Below are 17,810 nucleotides of genomic sequence, written 5' to 3' on the forward strand. Positions count from 1 at the left end.
CCTCAGAATCACTTAGGTTCAAAAAGGCCTTTCAGATCAAGTGCTTCTCAGGTCCCCAGGAGTACTGTCCTTGTCTTTCCTTTGGAAACAACCCCAACCCCACTCATCCCTGAGTGCTTGCCCCTATTTGTGTCTGGAAGAAAGGCTCCTTGGCACACCAGGACATGGCTTGTATCAGGATTAGTGTGTGGACAGGAGGACCAAGGTAAGGATTGTCCCTATGATGAGGCCGCACCTCAAATACTGGGTTCATTTTTGGGCCCTTCACAAGTAGGACATTTTGGTGGGTCTAGAGAAGGGCAATGAAGCTGGTGAAGGGTCTGTGGCACAAGCCTTGTGAGGATTGGCTGAGGAAACTGGGGTTGTTCAGCTTGGAGAAAAGGGGACTGAGGGGAGACCTTCTGGATCACTACAATTCCCTGAGAGGAGACTGGACCAAAGTAGAGCTTGGTCTCTTCCCCCTGGTAACAGTTATAGTATAAGAGGAAACAGACTCAAATTGCACCAGGAGAGGTTTAGTGTGGACATCAGGATCAGTTTCTTTCCTGCAAGAATGGTCAGGCATTGGAACAGGCTGCCCAGGGAGGTGGTGGAGTCACCATCCCTGGAGGTGTTTAAATGAGAAGCTTAGGGATGTGCACTCTAACTTGGGCATATAGGGCAATGTTAGGTTATGGTTAGACTCAGGGATCTTAAGATCTTTTCCAACCAGGTGATTCTAGGATTCTAGGCTTTATTTGGCATGGCAGTGTTGGGTTCATGGTTGGACTCAATGACCTGAGAGGTCTTTTCCAACCTTAATGATTCTATGATTTTCTGCTGCTGTCTCTTGATGGAGACAGTGTGGTGACATGCACTAGAGGATGGGGGGGCTGAGATGGGCAATGAAGGCTGTGTTGGCACAAGAGATGTTTCAGGAAGCTCTGCTCTTCTCTCATAAAAGTCCTTTATTAGAACAGCAAACATGACACTTCTCTTCAGTACAGCGGCTGTAGGCAGCTACCATCGCGGTACGGGCTGGGGGGACGACGTCTTACAATCACTGGGAATCTAATAAGCACCATGAACATCCTAAATTTGAGGGAAGGGGAGTAACAGCTGAAAGAGGAGCCCCAGGTGGGCCAGCCATGGGGGCTCCTCAAGGATTCACCGAGGAGCTGCTCAGCATTGTCCCGCAACGTGGCTCTCCTGCAGCTGGGAGAAGAAAGTCCTTGGTGGAAGTCGACAAGATAGCACCCATCCAATAAATTAGGTAAACTTAATACTAAGAGCAACAAGGGGCCAAAGGGGAGTGTCCTAGAGGAGGGCACGCTGGAAGGGAATGGTCTATGTACACTTGTCCTTCTGCTGGACCTGTAGCATCCCAGATAGATGAACTGCAGCTCTCTGGCCAAGCTGGGTGCCTTTGGCACCCACCCAGCTGTGCTGCTGCCACTGCCTACCCCCAGCCTTGCCAGCTGTGCAGGGGGAACGGCGAGGGACCGCAAAGTGAAGCGTGGGGACATGCGCATGCAGGCACCCCTGGGTGTGGGAATGGGGGCTGGCACCATGCATGGTGCCCATCGCCTCCCACTCCTCTTCTCCTGCCTCTGGATTACCGGGATGGCTGGGCTAGGGAATGGAGGCTGAGGGGGAACTGCTGCCAGCAGCAGACAGGGCAGCTGGCACGGATTCCTGAGTGCATGGCAGGGCTGTGGCCAGCTCTTCTTCCTTCCCATCCCCATCCCCATCCCAGTCCCCACTCTCATCCCCATCCCCCCATCCCCATTCTCATCCTCACCCTCATCTCAAAACCCATCCCACATCCTCATCTTGAGCTTATGGCAGGGCTGTGGCCTGCAGCCCTTTGTCCTCTCCATGCCCATCCTCATCATCACATCCATCCTCATCTTCACACCAATCCCCATCCTCATCTCCATTCTCAACTCCATCCCCCTACCCATCCCCATTCTTATCCTGACTGCATGGCTGGGCTATGGCCAGCTCTTCTTCCTCATTCTCATGCACACCTTTATCCCCATCCCCATCCCCATCCTTATCCTTATCCTTATCCTTATCCTCATCCTCCTCATTCCTATCCTAATCCCCCATTATTATCCTCATCTCTAACCTGATTCCCATCCTTATCCTGAGTGTGTGGAAAGGCTATGTCCACCTCTTCCTCCACCTCATCTCCATTCCCATCCTTATCTTCTTCCTTGTTCCCATCCTGAGCGTGTGGCAGGGCTGTGATCAGCTCTTCTTCCTCCTCATCCCCATCCCATCCCACCCCATCCCATCCCATCCCATCCCTATCCTCATTCTCACCTCCAACCCCTATCTCATCCTCATTTCCATTTTCATTCTCACCTCCATCCATCCCCATCCTCATCCTCACTTCCAACCCCATCCCCATCTCCAACCCCATCCCCATCCTCATCCTGAGTGTATGGCAGGGCTGTGACTGTCTCCTCTTCTTCCCCACTCCCACCTCCTTTTCCATTCCCACCTCATCCTCACTCTCACCTCCATCCCCATTCTCATCTCCATTCTCACCTTCACCCCCACTCCCATTCTCATCCTGAGTGCACGGCAGGGCTGTGACCAGCTCTTCCTCCTCCCCATCCCCATCCCCGTGCCCACCCTGCCTTCCTGCCAGCCCCTGGCTGCAGGCTGGCCTCTCGGGCACCGGAGAGGCTGCTGGCAGTGGTTAAGGCTTGGCTTTGTACGGCAACTCTACAAAAATAAAAGCTACTCTCCGAGGCGCCGCCCGCCCGACGGCTCTCGGCCTATGGCTGTGGCACGCCTGCTGGTGCCAGGCTGTGGCCAGACTGGGGTGGGCACTGTGTGGGTACTCAGCACCGGAGCAAGGTGAGGGCTCAGCAGCACCTGCAGCACCCAAAAGACAGGGTGGCCACCTCCAGACTCCACCGATGTGCCCCATAGAAACACCTTGAGGGGGACAAGGGACAGAGCTGAGTGTTTTGGGAAGGATGTGAGACTGAGTGGTAATCCAGGACCCACCTCTACACGTAACCAAGGGTGCTCTGCCAGAAAGGCCATGGCGGGGAAAGAAAGACTCAGAGATTCAAAGGATGGTTTGGGTTGGAAGAGACCTTAAAGATCATCTAGTTCTAAGCCCCTGCCACAGGCAGGGACACCTTCCACTAGAGCAGGTTACTCAAGGCCTCATCCAGCCTGGCCTTGAACACCTTCAGGGAGATCCTGCAAAGTAGCGAGGCTGGGTTGGGTGAAAGCTTTCCCCTGGTGGGGGTCCCTCCAGCCAGCCCCACCAAGACAAAATTTCCCCCCCTACCCCTTCCCACCCCTCAAAACCCCACCTTAAATCAATAAAACCAAACCTAAAAGCAGACACAGAGGAACATCTCAGGCTACCTAGGTACTTCATCAGCCAAAAAGAGCTAAACAGCGAAGCACACACACACAGGACAGCGCAGGAGGGTGGAGATAGATCAAGAGACGGCCAAAAGCCAGGTTCTTCCTTCCTGCTTTGCCTCTCCATCTCTGGCTGGTGGCTGAGCAGGCAGCCGGTGGCTCGGCGGCTGGTCTGGTCCCACAGCAGGGAACAGGCTGGCTCCTCTCAGCCCGAGAAGAGGCAGCCGGCTCCGGGAGCAGCCTCATGGCATGGCCGAGCGCGAAGTGTAGAACTCGGGGACCGGCAGGCCGGTGTGCAGTGTCACCTGCAAGCAGACACACAGGGCTCAGTCTCTGTGTGTGGGACAATCCATGGCATGGCAGCTGGCACAGCAGCAGCAGCAGCAGCAGCAGCAGCGAATCCTAAAATGGCTTCTGTTGGAAGGGACCTTAGGGATCATCTAGTTCCTAGCCCTCTGCAATGGGCAGTCACCTTCACTAGACCAGGCTGCCAGAAGAGCTCCATCCAACCTGGCTTTGAACAATTCCAGGCATGGAGCCTCCCCAACTCATCTAGGCAACCTGTTCCAGTGCTCCACCACCCTCACGGGATAGAATTTCTTCCTCATGTCCCATCTCAATCAAGCTGCTCCCAGTTTGAGGCCATTAAGCCTTGTCCTGTCACCCCATGCTTTTGTAAAAAGTCCTTCTCTATCTCTCTTTCAGTTACCAGGAGGCTGCTAGAAAGTGTCCCTGGAGCCTTCTCTTCTCCAAGCTGAACAACCCCAACTCTCTCAGCCTGGCCTCACAGCAGAGGGCTTCCAGATGTTCCATCATTACTGTGGCCTCCTCTGGCTCTGCTCCAACAGGTCCATGTCTCTCCTGTGCTGAAGACTCCAGAGCTGTCCCCCAGCACTGCAGGTGAGGTCTCAGCAGAGTGGACCTGCTGTCCACACTGCCGGGGATAAGCCCAGGACAAGTTGAGGCTCATGGGCTAGCATCAGGAAATGGAGTTTTCAAACCCATCAAGAAGTGAGGGCTGGAGACCTCTGGTGCTTCAGCAGCCCTGATGGAGAAACCTGGAGCAGGGAGCCAGAGGCAGCAGGAAGGTCTATCCTGGTTTTAGAGGCTCACAAGGGGTTTAGGGTGTAGTTTAGCTCTTTCCAAGCTGCCCCTGTTGCACAAGAGCAGTCTCCTCTCCACAAAGTCCCCATGCTGCTGAACATCAACACACACTGCGGTGGCAGCAGCACTGAGGGGAGTTTGCTGGCAAGCTCAGCCATCGAGTATGGTGGTGTGGTGCTCCAGAGAGCATGGTCAAAGCACATACCTGCACGTTCCTGTTCAGGCTGACTGCAGGGAAGAAGAGGCCCTCCAGGTTCTCAAAGGCAACAGGCCCCTGCTGGTCCTCGTTGATGGAGAATGTTAAAGTCCTTCTGGTCAAATCCAGCAGCACTCCCACGGTGGCACCTTTTGTTATCCCACCCTCGGTCCTGCAGGGGTGAGAAGATTGGTGATCTCTGTGACTTTAATGTCCTTTGTATTGCTAGCTCAGAACTCACGCCATGGACCTTGCAGATTGATAGTGACGAACCTCCTAGCTTGCCCAGGTGCTAGACCATGACCTGCACCCTCTCTAGCCATGCTCACAGGCCCCTGCATAACCTCCTGCTCGACACTCCTTCAGAGGTGTTCTCTGCTTGCCACAATGTGCCCAGGAGCAACATTCCTGGAGCAGCCAGGCAGAGAGGGAGCTGGGGGTGCTGGTAGAGAGTAGCTGAAGATGAGGCAGCAGTGTGCCCAGGTGGGCAGGAGAGCCAATGGCATTGTGGCCTGGCTCAGGAACAGTGTGGCCAGCAGGACAAGAGAGGTTATTCTGCCCCTGTACTCAACGCTGGTCAGGCTACACCTTGAGTGCTGTGTCCAGTTCAAGAGAGATGCTGAGATACTGGAATGTGTCCATAGAAGGATGACAGAGCTGGTGAGGGGGCCTGGAGCACAGCCCTGTGAGGAGAGGCTGAAGGAGCTGGGGGTGTGCATCCTGCAGAAGAGGAGGCTCAGGGCAGAGCTCATTGCTGTCTACAACTACCTGAAGGGAGGCTGTAGCCAGGTGGGGTTGGTCTCTTCTGCCAGGCACCCAGCAACAGAACAAGGGGACACAGTCTCAAATTGTGCCAGGGGAGGTCTAGGCTGGATGTTAGGAGGAAGTTGTTGTCAGAGAGAGTGATTGGCATTGGAATGGGCTGCCCAGGGAGGTGGTGGAGTTGCCATCTCTGGAGGTGTTTAAGCAAAGCCTGGATGAGGCACTTAGTGCCATGGTCTGGTTGATTGGACAGGGCTGGGTGCTAGGTTGGCCTGGATGGTCTTGGAGGTCTCTTCCAACCTGGTTGTTTCTATGATTCTATGATATGCAAAGCTGCAGGGCTACCTTCAAAACCCACTTGACCCATCAGGGAACAACTTTTGACACTGCAGGAAGTTGACACCAGCTTCTCCTCAAGCTACCACAAGTTTCAGAAGTTAGGCTTGATGAACTTAGAGGTCTTTTCCAACCTGGTCAATTCTGTGCATTGAGAGTCACAGGACGCAGGGTGTGAATATTGGGGCAAGGTAGAACCAGGGAGGCAGGAACTGCCTTTCACTGGGGGCAAGAGGAGGAGAAGATAAGAATCAAGCACCCACGGGGGCCTGTGGGTGCCACTGAAAAAGCCACAGGCTCTTCCTCTGGGAGGATGACCCCATTCCAGACCACGTACCTGTTGGTGTGTGAGTTGTTGTGCATGAACCAGCTGCGGTTATTGTCCACATACATGGCCCAGGCTTTGTCATCCTTGCCCAGCATGGCGTCCTTCAGGACATCGATGCGCGCCACGCCGAAGGCCGGGTCCGGGTGGTTGTCGTAGCGATCGATGGAGAGCTCCCAGTAATGGAGCCCCTTGGAAAAGCCTGTTTTCCCCAGCACGACCCTGTCATCGTAGCTGTTGCAGGTGACAGTCAGGTTGTCATTAGAAAAGATGATGTCGGCGTGGGCAGAGGCAGGATCGAAAGAAAACCAAGCCACTGGAACACACAGACAACAGGCGGTTAGCCTGGCGGGCAGCTGGGCTGCGGGGCGCCCGGCCGCGGGGAGGAGACATGGAGCGGCACATGCTGCATGCAGGACCACGGGGGCACACCGAGGGTGAGGGCACGGCGGCCTGCTTGGGCTGCTGGCCTGCAGCTTGGCTTCCTGCACAGCTGATGAGCCTGCCTGTGGAGGGCACCTTCCATCATGAAGGGTTGGGCCATGGTGTGGTGGAACCTTCCTTGGTGGAGGGGTGGGTCATGGTGTGATGGAACCTTCCCTCATAGAGGGATGGACCATGGTGTGGTGGAACCTTCCTTGGTGGAGGGGTGGGTCATGGTGTGATGGAACCTTCCCTCATAGAGGGATGGACCATGGTGTGGTGGAACCTTCCTTGGTGGAGGGGTGGGTCATGGTGTGATGGAACCTTCCCTCATAGAGGGATGGACCATGGTGTGGTGGAACCTTCCTTGGTGGAGGGGTGGGTCATGGTGTGATGGAACCTTCCCTCATAGAGGGATGGACCATGGTGTGGTGGAACCTTCCTTGGTGGAGGGGTGGGTCATGGTGTGATGGAACCTTCCCTCATAGAGGGATGGACCATGGTGTGGTGGAACCTTCCTTGGTGGAGGGGTGGGTCATGGTGTGATGGAACCTTCCTTCATAGAGGGATGGATCACGGTGTGGTGGAACCTTCCCTCATGGAGGGGTGGGTCATGGTGTGATGGAACCTTCCCTCATAGAGGGATGGATCACGGTGTGGTGGAACCTTCCCTCATGGAGGGGTGGGTCATGGTGTGATGGAACCTTCCCTCATAGAGGGATGGATCATGGTGTGATGGAACCTTCCCTCATGGAGGGGTGGATCATGGTGTGATGGAACCTTCCCTCATAGAGGGATGGATCATGGTGTGGTGGAACCTTCCTTGGTGGAGGGTTGGGTCATAGTGTGATGGAACCTTCCCTCATAGAGGGATGGATCATGGTGTGGTGGAACCTTCCTTTGTGGAGGGGTGGGTCATGGTGTGATGGAACCTTCCCTCATAGAGGGATGGACCACGGTGTGGTGGAACCTTCCCTCATAGAGGGATGCTTTGAGCTCGTGCAGCTTCAGCCTGCCAGTTTGGCTGAGGTTTTACATCTGGAACTTGGAGTTTTGCTTCACTGTGTTTAGTGGGAAGTTGCTTTTGTGCTCTGGGTCAGTTTGGTTCTGGTTTTCTACAACTCCATTGCCCTGGCACCATCTGAGGTGCTGGAGAATGTCTGAAGAAAGACAATGGAGCTGGTGAAGGATCTAGAGCATGAGCCTTTAGAAGAGCAGCTGAGGGAACTAAAGTTGTTCAGCCTGTTAAAGAGAAGGCTCAGAGGAGACCTTCTGGCTCTCTACAGCTCCCTGAAAGGAGGCTGGAGCCAGGTGGAGGTTATCTTCTAAGTAACAAACAATAAGACAAGAGGAAATGTTGTACCAGGGGAGGTTTGATTCTAGAATCTAGAATCATTCTATGATTCTATGATAATGTCCAGCATAAAACTCCCCTGCTACAACATTGTGAAGCCCTGGAACAGGCTCCCCAGGACAGTGGTGGGGTCCCCATCCCTGGAAGGATTTCGAAGCTGTGTAGATGTGGTGCTGAGGGACATGGTTCAGTGGTGGACTTGGCAGTGCTGGGTGAATGGTTGGACTCCATGATCTCAAAGTCTCTTCCAGCCAAAGCCACTCTATGATTCTTGCTGCTCTTAGGTGCCTGTCTGTCTCCGTCACCTCTTGCCCTCTGTTTGTCTCAACCCATAAGCCCACAGGACCCTCACCATCTCCTGGCTCTAGCAGAAGGAGATGTTGGATTCTGGCCAGGTCTCCAGGCTCTAGCTAACCCAACTTACTTTTATGACTAAGGGTCACTCATGCAAGCAACACCTTGCAGGGTCAGGCTTGGTGTGGGAGGGGACCTGGGGATTAGCAGATAAATTCGGCGTGTTCGAGGAACCAAAAGCACAGACAAAGGTCTACACTGAACAGAGATGTTACATCACACCAAGAAACCTCCCTGTGGAGCAACCAGCCACACATAAGACAAGAGCTAGCTCATGGGAAAGCTGGAAAATGCCCCAAACCCTTCAGAACTTGGTACATCTCCTGGTTTAAACGCACAAGATGGCCACTGCAAGCCTGACAGACAGCGTCACGGCCTCCACAAGACAGAGGGATGAGGTTTCACAGGCCACCAGCCCAGCTCCCCAGCTGCTTGGTTCTTTGTTTTTCCTCCAGTGAACTGACAGATCCACAGACCACGCTCAGGCCTGCAGGAGTCAACGTGGCTTGAGAAAGAAGAGCCTCTGGTGAGCTTTCTGGAGGGGTTCACTGGGCTGGTTGGCAGGACAGCTCGCATGCACGCAGGCGTCCCGCGGTCGCAACCTGATGGCGGCTGGGGTCCATACCTGCCACCATTTTTTTAATGTCAACTGTGGTCATTCCCAGGGAAAGGCATGCAGGAGAGAAAACAGCAGGTCAGGTTGGGCAGAGAAAGGAAAGAGAAACCATTTCTGCTTGTCTGCCTCTCCAGCAACCACTTTGTGTTAGGGTGGGGAGAGCTGGTGTGAGGATGGGGTTGGCCTGCGAGCAGGAGCAGGTTGGCCTGCAAGCAGGAGCAGGTTGGCCAGCATTATGGCCACCTGCCTGAGGTGGGATCCCACTAGACTGGAGGTGGGATCCCGCTAGACTGGAGGTGGGATCCCGCTAGACTGGAGGTGGGATCCTGCTAGACTGGAGGCGGGATCCTGCTAGACTGAAGGCGGGATCCTGCTAGACTGGAGGTGGGATCCTGCTAGACTGAAGGCGGGATCCTGCTAGACTGGAGGTGGGATCCTGCTAGACTGGAGGTGGGATCCCGCTAGACTGGAGGTGGGATACTGCTAGACTGGAGGCGGGATCCTGCTAGACTGAAGGCGGGATCCCGCTAGACTGGAGGTGGGATCCTGCTAGACTGGAGGTGGGATCCCGCTAGACTGGAGGTGGGATCCTGCTAGACTGGAGGTGGGATCCTGCTAGACTGGGCACAAGGCTCCTGAACTTGGCAGTTCTAGGTGTGGCGCTGCAGGACAGGGTTTAGTGGTAGACTTGGCAGTGCTGGGTTAATGGTTGGACTTGATGATCTTAAAGGTCTTTTCTAACCAAACCAGTTCCATGATTCAATGAATTAGCTTTAGAGAGGCTAAGCACCTCCTTAATGAACTGGGATATGTGTTGCTTAGAGCAGGGGGTTGTTCAGCCTGAAGAAGGGAAGACTCCAGGGAGACTTTCTGGTGGCCTTTCAGTGCTTAAAGGGGCTGACCAGAAAGCTGGGGACAGACTTGTGCAGAGCCTGTTGTGGCAGGACAAGGGGAGATGGTTTAAACTGGAGAGAAGGATGAAAAGTTTTGGTGCTGAGGCTGGTGAGACGCTGGCTCAGAGAGATGGTAGATGCCCCGTCTCTGGAGCCATTCTAAGTCAGGTTGTTTGGGGCTGTGAGCAACCAGCTTTGGTTGCAGATGTCCCAGCTGACTGCAGGGTGGTTGGACTAGGTGATCTTAAAGGGCCTTAAAGGGCCTGTGGTAGAGGACAAGGGGCAATGGTTTTAAACTGGAGCAGAGTAGATTTAGATTGGACATTAGGAAGAAGTTCTTTACTATGAGGGGAAGTGAGACTCTAGAATGAGTTGCCCAGAGAAGTTGTGGACATCTCTTCCCTGGAATTGTTTAAGACCAGATTGGACAGGGCCTTGAGCAACCTGGTCTAGTGGGAGGTGCCCCTGTTCATGGAAGGATGTTGGAGCTAGATAGTCTTTAAGGTCACTTCCAACTCAACCCATTCTATGACTCTGTGATTTCAAAAGGTCCCTTCAAATGCAAACCATTCTCTGATTCCAGGATTCTTTGGCCAGGTCTTAATGACAGAACCACTTCCAGAGTCCTGACTTCAGGCTTCTCTTTCCAACCCTTCAGGATCAAAACTGAAAATGCTGTAACATCAACACGACAATCCCCACTCCTCCTCCAACACTGCCCACTGCTCTCTTAGCACCCTATGAGCAGGGCAGGAGCAAGAAATGCCACACAGTCATCAAGGAGAAGTTAGAGAGTAAAACAAAAGGAGAAGAAAAGAAGATGAACAACAAAAGAGTAGGTACCAAGTAATTGTGATAAAAATACTTGCCTAGTTGGGAGTAAGGCGTTCCTTGTGTCTCAAAATTGCATCCTACAAAGAGATACTACATTTCACACACCACAGCCAAGAAACATCGACCACCAACCACCGGAAGAACACCACTGGCTACACATCTAACCAGCCACAGGAGGCCTGATTCATTAAAAGCCAAAGAGCACAGAGGATGGGGGTTGAAACATGAGCTGGAGTGTAGGCTGTTGTGGTGAGCCTCACCTCTGGGAAGTGTGGAGTGTCTGCTTTGTCATTGTCAGATTCCACCACAGGCAAGCAGCCCTGTGGGGAGGGACCTGGGGGTGCTGGTGGCTAACAAGTTACCCATGGCACAGCAATGTGCCTTTGTGGCCAAGAAGGCCAAGGAGATCCTGGGCTGTATTAGGAAGAGTGTGTCCAGCAGATCAAGGGAGGTTCTCCTCCCCCTCTACTCTGCCCTGCTGAGACCTCATCTTGAGTACTGCCTTCAGTTTTGGGCTCCCCAGTTGAAGAGGGACAGGGATCTGCTGGAGAGGGTCCAGCAGAGGGCTGTGAGGATGATGAGGGGACTGGAGCACTGCCTGATGAAGAGAGGCTGAGAGACTTGGGACTTTTTAGTCTGGAGAAGAGAAGACTGAGAGGGGATTTATCCAATGTTTATAAATATCTGAGGGCTGGGGGTCAGGAGTGGGGGGACAGGCTCTGCTCACTGCTCCCTGGGATAGGACAAGGAGCAATGTGTGTAAGTTGCAGCAAAAGAGGTTCTGCCTCAACACAAGGGGGAACTTCTTTCCTGTAAGGGTCCCAGAGCACTGGCACAGGCTGCTCAGAGAGGCTGTGGAGTCTCCTTCTCTGGAGACTTTCAAGGCCTGTCCAGATATGTTCCTCTGTGAGCTGTGTTAGACAGTATTGTCCTGCTCTGGCAGGAGGGTTGGACTTAATGATCTCCTTGGGTCCCTCCCAACCCCTGACATCCTGTGAGCCTGTGAGCCTTTGAGAGCAGCAGTGACAGGACAAGAGGTAATGGGCATAAACTCAAGCACAGGAAGTTCCACCTAAACAGGAGAAGGAACTTTGCTTTGAAGGTGGCAGAGCACTGGAACAAAGTGCTCAGAGAGGTGCTGAAGTCTCAGTCTATGGAGACTCTGGAGGCACATCTGGACTGTTCCTGTACGATCTGCTTTAGGTGATCCTGCTATGACAGGGGTGTTGGCCTTGATGACCGTCAGAGATACAACCCAAACCATTCCATGATTTCATAAAGAAAAGCAAGGAATTTTAGCCTTGGTGGAGCATCTTGGCTGCTTGGTAAATATGCTCTAGATTGGAGGATGTGGACTGATGAAATAAGAGCAGCCACTGGTGTGTCCAGTGAGCAGGATCTCCAAGCTCTTCTAGGCTGCTTCCCTTGCCATGTGTGAAAAGGGGCAAGAGTGGAGCAGCAGAGGAGGACCCTGGAGGGAGATACCTGGCCTCAGACACCCACTAGCACCCAAAATATGTTGGGATGCATCAGGACAATGCATGGGAGGGAGCTTATGATAGGTGCTGGATTTTAGGGAAATCCCTGTCTGTGGTGATTGCAAACAGCTCCTGGAAGCTGGACTGCAGCTGTGGACTGACTCAGGTGCTTGTGCTCATCTAGGAACTTGTCCTTGCCAGTAGGAGAGAACATGAAGCTCCACGCTGGCATTGCATGGGAGGGAGCTCATGATGGGTGCTGGATCTTAGGACCTAGAGAATACATTTTGTGAGGAGTGATTGACGGAGCTGGAGCTGGTTAGTTTGAAAAAGAAAAGGCTGAGGGGGGACTTCATTGCTGTCTACAACTACCTGAAGGGACACAGAGCACTGGAACAGACTGCTCAGAGAGGCTGTGGAGTCTCCTTCTCTGGAGACTTTCCAGCCCTGTCTGGATGTGTTCCTCTGCAACCCGAGATAGATTGTGAGCCCCTGCTCTGGCAGGGGAGGTGGACTCAATGATCTCTGGAGGTCCCTTCCAACCTCTAACATCCTGTGAGCCTGTGAAGGGACACTGAGGAAAGGCTGCTGTTGGTCTCTTCTCACAAGCAACTGGAGACAGAACAAGGGGGAATGGCCTCGAGCTGAGGCTAGGGAGGTTTAGACTGGGCATTAGGAAAAAGTTTTTCATGGAGAGAGTGGTCAGGGACCGGAGTGAGCTGCCCAGGGAGATGGTGGAGTCACCCAGCCTGGATGTGCTTAAGGGTGGTTTGGCTGTGGTGCTTAGGGCTATGGTTTAAGGTGAGTCTTGTAGAGTAGGGTTCTAGGTTGGACTCAGTGATGCTGAGGGGCTTTGCCAGCCTGGATGTTGCTGTGATTCTGTGAAGCCCCCTGTCCATCTCCATGACTGGTTTTCACCTCTCCTCTGACAAGGAATCTGGCTTTTACACCCTGAAGATGTGTGTGCAGGTGGGAAAGCATCTGGCTGGAGTTGTGCTCCATGACAAGTACCAAGTGGCACCTCCTGAGGCTCTTTTAATGAATCTTGCCCCTTGTCCTTACTCACAAAGTGGTTTGGAAGGTCCCTGCCCATGGCTGTGATACAAATCCCCCCCCCGAGCACCAAACAACACAGAACACATCAGCACCTTCAGGACCCTGTTTCACCCTGCCCCACCAAAACCACCAGCACCACCCAGGAGCATGGCTGCAGAAGGTCCATACTGCACACACTGGCGTCGCTCACAGCCACGGCAGCAGCTCTGGGTCGGGTGGACACAAAAGTAAGAAAGGTCGGTCACAGAGACAGGGTTGCAGCCACCAGCGCACAGCAGGTACGATGAGAAAGAAACAAACCAAACAAAACAGAGAAAGCACAAAGAAAAGAAAGTTGGGGGGCTCCTTGGTTATTCTGGATCATGCTGCAGCATTCCTCATTCCAGGTTATGGGATGGAAATCAAACAATCGGGGGCCCCCATTCTTCCTGAGCTTACACCAGAGGAAGCTGTGAACGACTCCATTGGAGTGGTGTAAATCCAGAGTGGTGGAAGAATCAGGGCCCAGGATCTTTAGCAACAGAAAATGTGCAAAGAGTGGTTAGAAAACAGCTCTGAGAGATGCAAATTTGCCTGTGGCTCCTTGGCTGGCTGCTCATCCTGCCTGCACTGCCTACCTCCCACCACAGCCTGTGAGGACCAAGCAAAGTGCTTATGGGTGCTGCTGGAGAAGGCAGGTATCAGGGCAGTGGTTTCCTCTGCTCTGCAGAAAACAAGACTTTGATACCATCACATTTAGCTTTGCAAAAGCTGAGCCCAGTGCTTAAAGCTGAGCAGACCAAAGCCTACAACTTCATGGTCTTGTCAAGCCAGACTTTGTGTGACCTTCCCTAGCTGATCCTCCTTTGGCAGTTGGGGTTGGACTCGATGATCTCTGAGGTCCCTTCCAACCCCTACCATTCTATGGTTCTGTGATTCTATGATTGGGCCCTTGAGCAATCTGGACTAGTGGAAGATGTCCCTGCCAGTGCCAGGGGGTTTGAAACTAGATGATCTTCAAGGTCCTTTCCAACCCAACCATTCTATGAATCTATGAGTAGATGATTCCATGATTCTATGTATCTATAACTGTAAGGTGCCCATGAGCTGGTCTGAACTAGACCTTGCTTGCATCTCAACTTGTTTCTTCTTTAAAAGGGGTGTAGAGTTAATCAGGTTGGAACTAGATGATTTTCAAGGTCCCTTCCAACCCAAACCATTCTATGAATTTATGAGTAGACGATTTCATGATTCTACGTATCTGTGACTGCATAAGCTGGTCTGAGCTAGACCTTGCTTGCATCTCAACTTGCTTCATCCTTAAGAGGGGTCTAGAGTTAATCAGGCAAATTAATTTCACAGAACATGTTCTGGTTGTACAGGGAAAGCAAACCATTGAGATGGCCTCAGGACTTTCTCCCAGGAGGATCTGGTCTGTTCTTCTGACTGTTCCTAGCCACACGATCAACACAAATCAGAAACAAGCAGTCTTGTTTCTATGGCTCTGCTAAGAACAGCACCCACCTAAGGAGTTCCTCTGCTGCTCCATCACCCCACGCCTAAAACTGCCCATGCTGGTATGTACAGATGAAAACACCACGAGACCTACGCCACTGAAATGGCCTCCAAGGCAGGAGCAGGCCACTAGACAAAACAGAAAGGAGCTTCCCTCTGCCATCTGCATGTCATGGGTAAAACAAAACACAAGGCAACAAAACAAACAAATACTTTGGAGATGCCCAGAAGCACAGAACCAAGAGGAAATGCCAGAGGCACTCAGCTCACCGGCTGAATTGAGGGACTGTAAAGAAGAATGCAAGCTCAGCTGGTGGGCCGAAGATCTTAGCTCAAAGTAGGATCTCCCCGGGAAGCTGGGTTGTAGATTAAGGGTGGAGGAGAAAGGACTCATTCTACGAAGCTGCGATCTTTCCAAAGGCACTGGAAAAGGGAGGGTCTGTTCTTCTGACTGCGTGTCTAAACGTAAGATCAATGCAAACTAGAGATCAGAACCCCAGGTCTGCTGGCTGGCGTCACTCCATCGCCCCAGAGCAGACCGTGGGACCGCAGTGTGGGTGCCTCAGCAGGCATGGACCCCGCTCTGCTGCAGCCAGCCTGTGGACAGGGCGTGGAGCAACGATGTCCACTGCTGTGCAGACCAGCCAGACCCTTCAGGAAAGCCTTGTCTCTGACACTGTCAGCAATGAACTTATTTCCATCCTCCAGAAGACTCCTGCATCATCATGACACTCCCTGTCATGATTTGCCCTCCCTCCCTGAAAGCATTCAAGACCAGGTTGGATGAGGCCTTCAGCAATGTGGGCGAGTGGTAGGTGTCCTTACCCGTGGACAGAGAGGTTGGAAGTTGATGATCTTTAAGGTGCCTTCCAACCCACTCTATGATTCTATGACACAGTCAAAGCCAGTCCTGCATCCTGCATCCTGCACCCTGCATTCACAGTGATGTACCTGAACAAATTCATAAGGTACCATGCATACTTCCCAAGAGTCTTTAATGGCTTTTCCCATGGGTAGCTCTCTACAACTCCCTGCAAGGAGCTTGCAGTGAGGTGGGTGCTGGTCTCTTCTCTGAAACAACTAGTTACAGGGTGAGAGGAAATGGCCTCAAATTGCACCAGGAGAAGTTTACATTTGATACTAGGAAAGAATTCATTGCTAAAAGAGTGGTCAGGCATTGGAACAGGCTGCCCAGGGAGGTGGTGGAGTCACCATCCCTGGAGGTGTTCCAACAACATGTAGATGTGGCACTCCTGGACATGGTTTAGTGGCCATGGTGGTGCTGGGTTGATGGGTGGACTCGATGGTCTTAGAGGTCTTTTCCAACCTTAATGATTCTGTGATTGTATGGTTTCACCTCTCTGCACACAACAATTAGTGTCCTGGAAACCAGTTGGTTGGTAAGGCTGAAAGGCATTTTGCAGGGCCCTCAGTACCACCAAGCACCCACCTTACTCAAAGGTTGTTCGAGATGCTGTGTTCTTGGTATCCCTTTGAACCTGTCAAAACACATCTGAGCCTTACAGTAAGAATTTAACTCATGGGATTCACAGCAAAATGTCACAGAGGCAACTTCTTGGGTCGGTCTCTTCCCCACTACCACAAATGGTCACCACCTTCTCAGATTTCTTCCCTAGCTTTGTCAAGGGGAAAGTTAGCATGACCATGTAGTAACCACCATTCTCCACACATTCAGACTGGAAAAAACTCCTGGACACTGTATCCCCAACCTTCCTGGCTCAGCTGTGGGTATGGATTGATGTGCAAATCACATTAAAATGGACAAAAGGAAGAGCTTCTTTGCTCAGTGGATTGTGACTTCCGCACTGTGCTGCTGCGTGAGGCTGTGGAAGCAAAGGTTGTCAGAGGGTTCAGACATGGGTTAGATCAATCACTGCACAACAGGTCAATAAATTAGGCTCAGGGTTAGAGTGGGACATGTCTTCTAACATATGCCAAAAGTGGGAGGAACCACTACTGAGAGTAGCTGGGCTCCTGGTTCTCCCTAACTAGCATCTTATGTTCTTACAGCTCCCTGGCTCAGCAGTGAATGCACCTATGAGAGGAAAGCAGAGCTAGAATAGGATCTTCTGCCAACTCCTGGCTGGGATGACTTAAAGCCCAACTGATTTGGGTTGGGAAAGTGTGTTTAAAATGGGTTTTGGAAGACAGAAATGTGATGAGAACCTTCATAGCACAGCGTTGGAACCTGACCTTTAAGGTCTCTTCCTACCTAACCCATTCTACAAGAAGCCAAAGCTGTCCTGCTGAAGCCAGGCAGTGAAGTGGATGAGAAACACTGACCTTCAGGCTTTGGTGCAGGCTAGATCTGGGTTGTCCCATCCTTGGATCTCCAGAGAAACACTGCAGCTCCCTTGAGGCTGGTGCCCAGCTTTTCAATCACCCACACAGCTCTCAGATGGACATGGCAGGGCCTTTGTGGTTTGTGATTGGAGCTTCCTGCCTCTTGCATGAGAAGGGTTTGCCATGTATTTGCTCTTTACTCTACCTGTGTCCCAAGTGTCCTACATTTCTCACCAATCTGTCCTGCACAGGTATCCAAGCCTGTTTCTAACTTGGAACAGGTATCTCCTGCAGATGAGTGCAGGCTGCAAGTGAAAATGCTCTGCATTTTCAGCAGAAACCCATTTTTCTGCTTGCCTAAAGCTGCCAGAGATGCTCTGCGGCAAGGATCTCACCCTTTTAAACTAGAGCAAGGTAGCAAGGTGGATTTAGATTGGACATTAGGAAGAGGTTCTTCACTATGAGGGTGGTGAGACACTGGAACACCTCATCCTTAAAACTGTTTTAAGACCAGGCTGGTTGAGGCTTTGAGTAACTTGATCCAGTGGAGGTGCCCCTGGCCATGGTGGGGTACGAGGTGGAGGAGTTGGAACTAAATGATCCTTAAGGCCCCTTCCAACTCAAGACATTGTATGATTCTATAGTCCTTCTGTCCCACCAGCACCCCCAAGAGTTGTGTTCCCTCCTGACCTCAGACTTGTCTGCTGGGAGCAGCTGGAGCTTCAGGAACATACTGCTGTTCTTGAGTCAGCTACTAGCAAGGTCTGGGTCATGCTGCCAAGAAAATGTCTTCACATAGCTTGGAAAAGAAGGATTCTATTCTGAGAGATGGGAAAAGGAATTCCACTGAGTGTGGACAACTCCCAAGGAGGGATTTTTTGCCTGGCAGCAAAAGCTATGGGGTAG

General features: G+C 52.3%; 1 protein-coding gene across 5 annotated transcripts in view; it reads right to left on the bottom strand.

Moving 5' to 3' along the window:
• Positions 1 to 929: 929 nt before the first annotated feature.
• TRIM9 (tripartite motif containing 9) overlaps positions 930 to 17,810 on the bottom strand; it is a 90,154-nt gene continuing 73,273 nt past the window's right edge. For 2 of the 5 annotated variants that reach the window (XM_064143230.1, XM_064143224.1), the window contains exons 8-13: positions 14,871 to 15,059; positions 10,608 to 10,649; positions 8,855 to 8,878; positions 6,111 to 6,414; positions 4,685 to 4,847; positions 930 to 3,680 (exon numbers count right to left, since the gene is read on the bottom strand). In XM_064143230.1, the coding sequence (XP_063999300.1) occupies positions 3,618 to 3,680; positions 4,685 to 4,847; positions 6,111 to 6,414; positions 8,855 to 8,878; positions 10,608 to 10,649; positions 14,871 to 15,059 (785 nt within the window). In that variant the 3' untranslated portion in view covers positions 930 to 3,617. The remainder of the gene's footprint in view (positions 3,681 to 4,684; positions 4,848 to 6,110; positions 6,415 to 8,854; positions 8,879 to 10,607; positions 10,650 to 14,870; positions 15,060 to 17,810) is intronic. The other 3 variants (XM_064143258.1, XM_064143247.1, XM_064143239.1) reach the window with 2 other exon arrangements.

This window comes from Pogoniulus pusillus, chromosome 1 (assembly GCF_015220805.1).
Source record: "Pogoniulus pusillus isolate bPogPus1 chromosome 1, bPogPus1.pri, whole genome shotgun sequence".
Taxonomy (NCBI): domain Eukaryota; kingdom Metazoa; phylum Chordata; class Aves; order Piciformes; family Lybiidae; genus Pogoniulus; species Pogoniulus pusillus.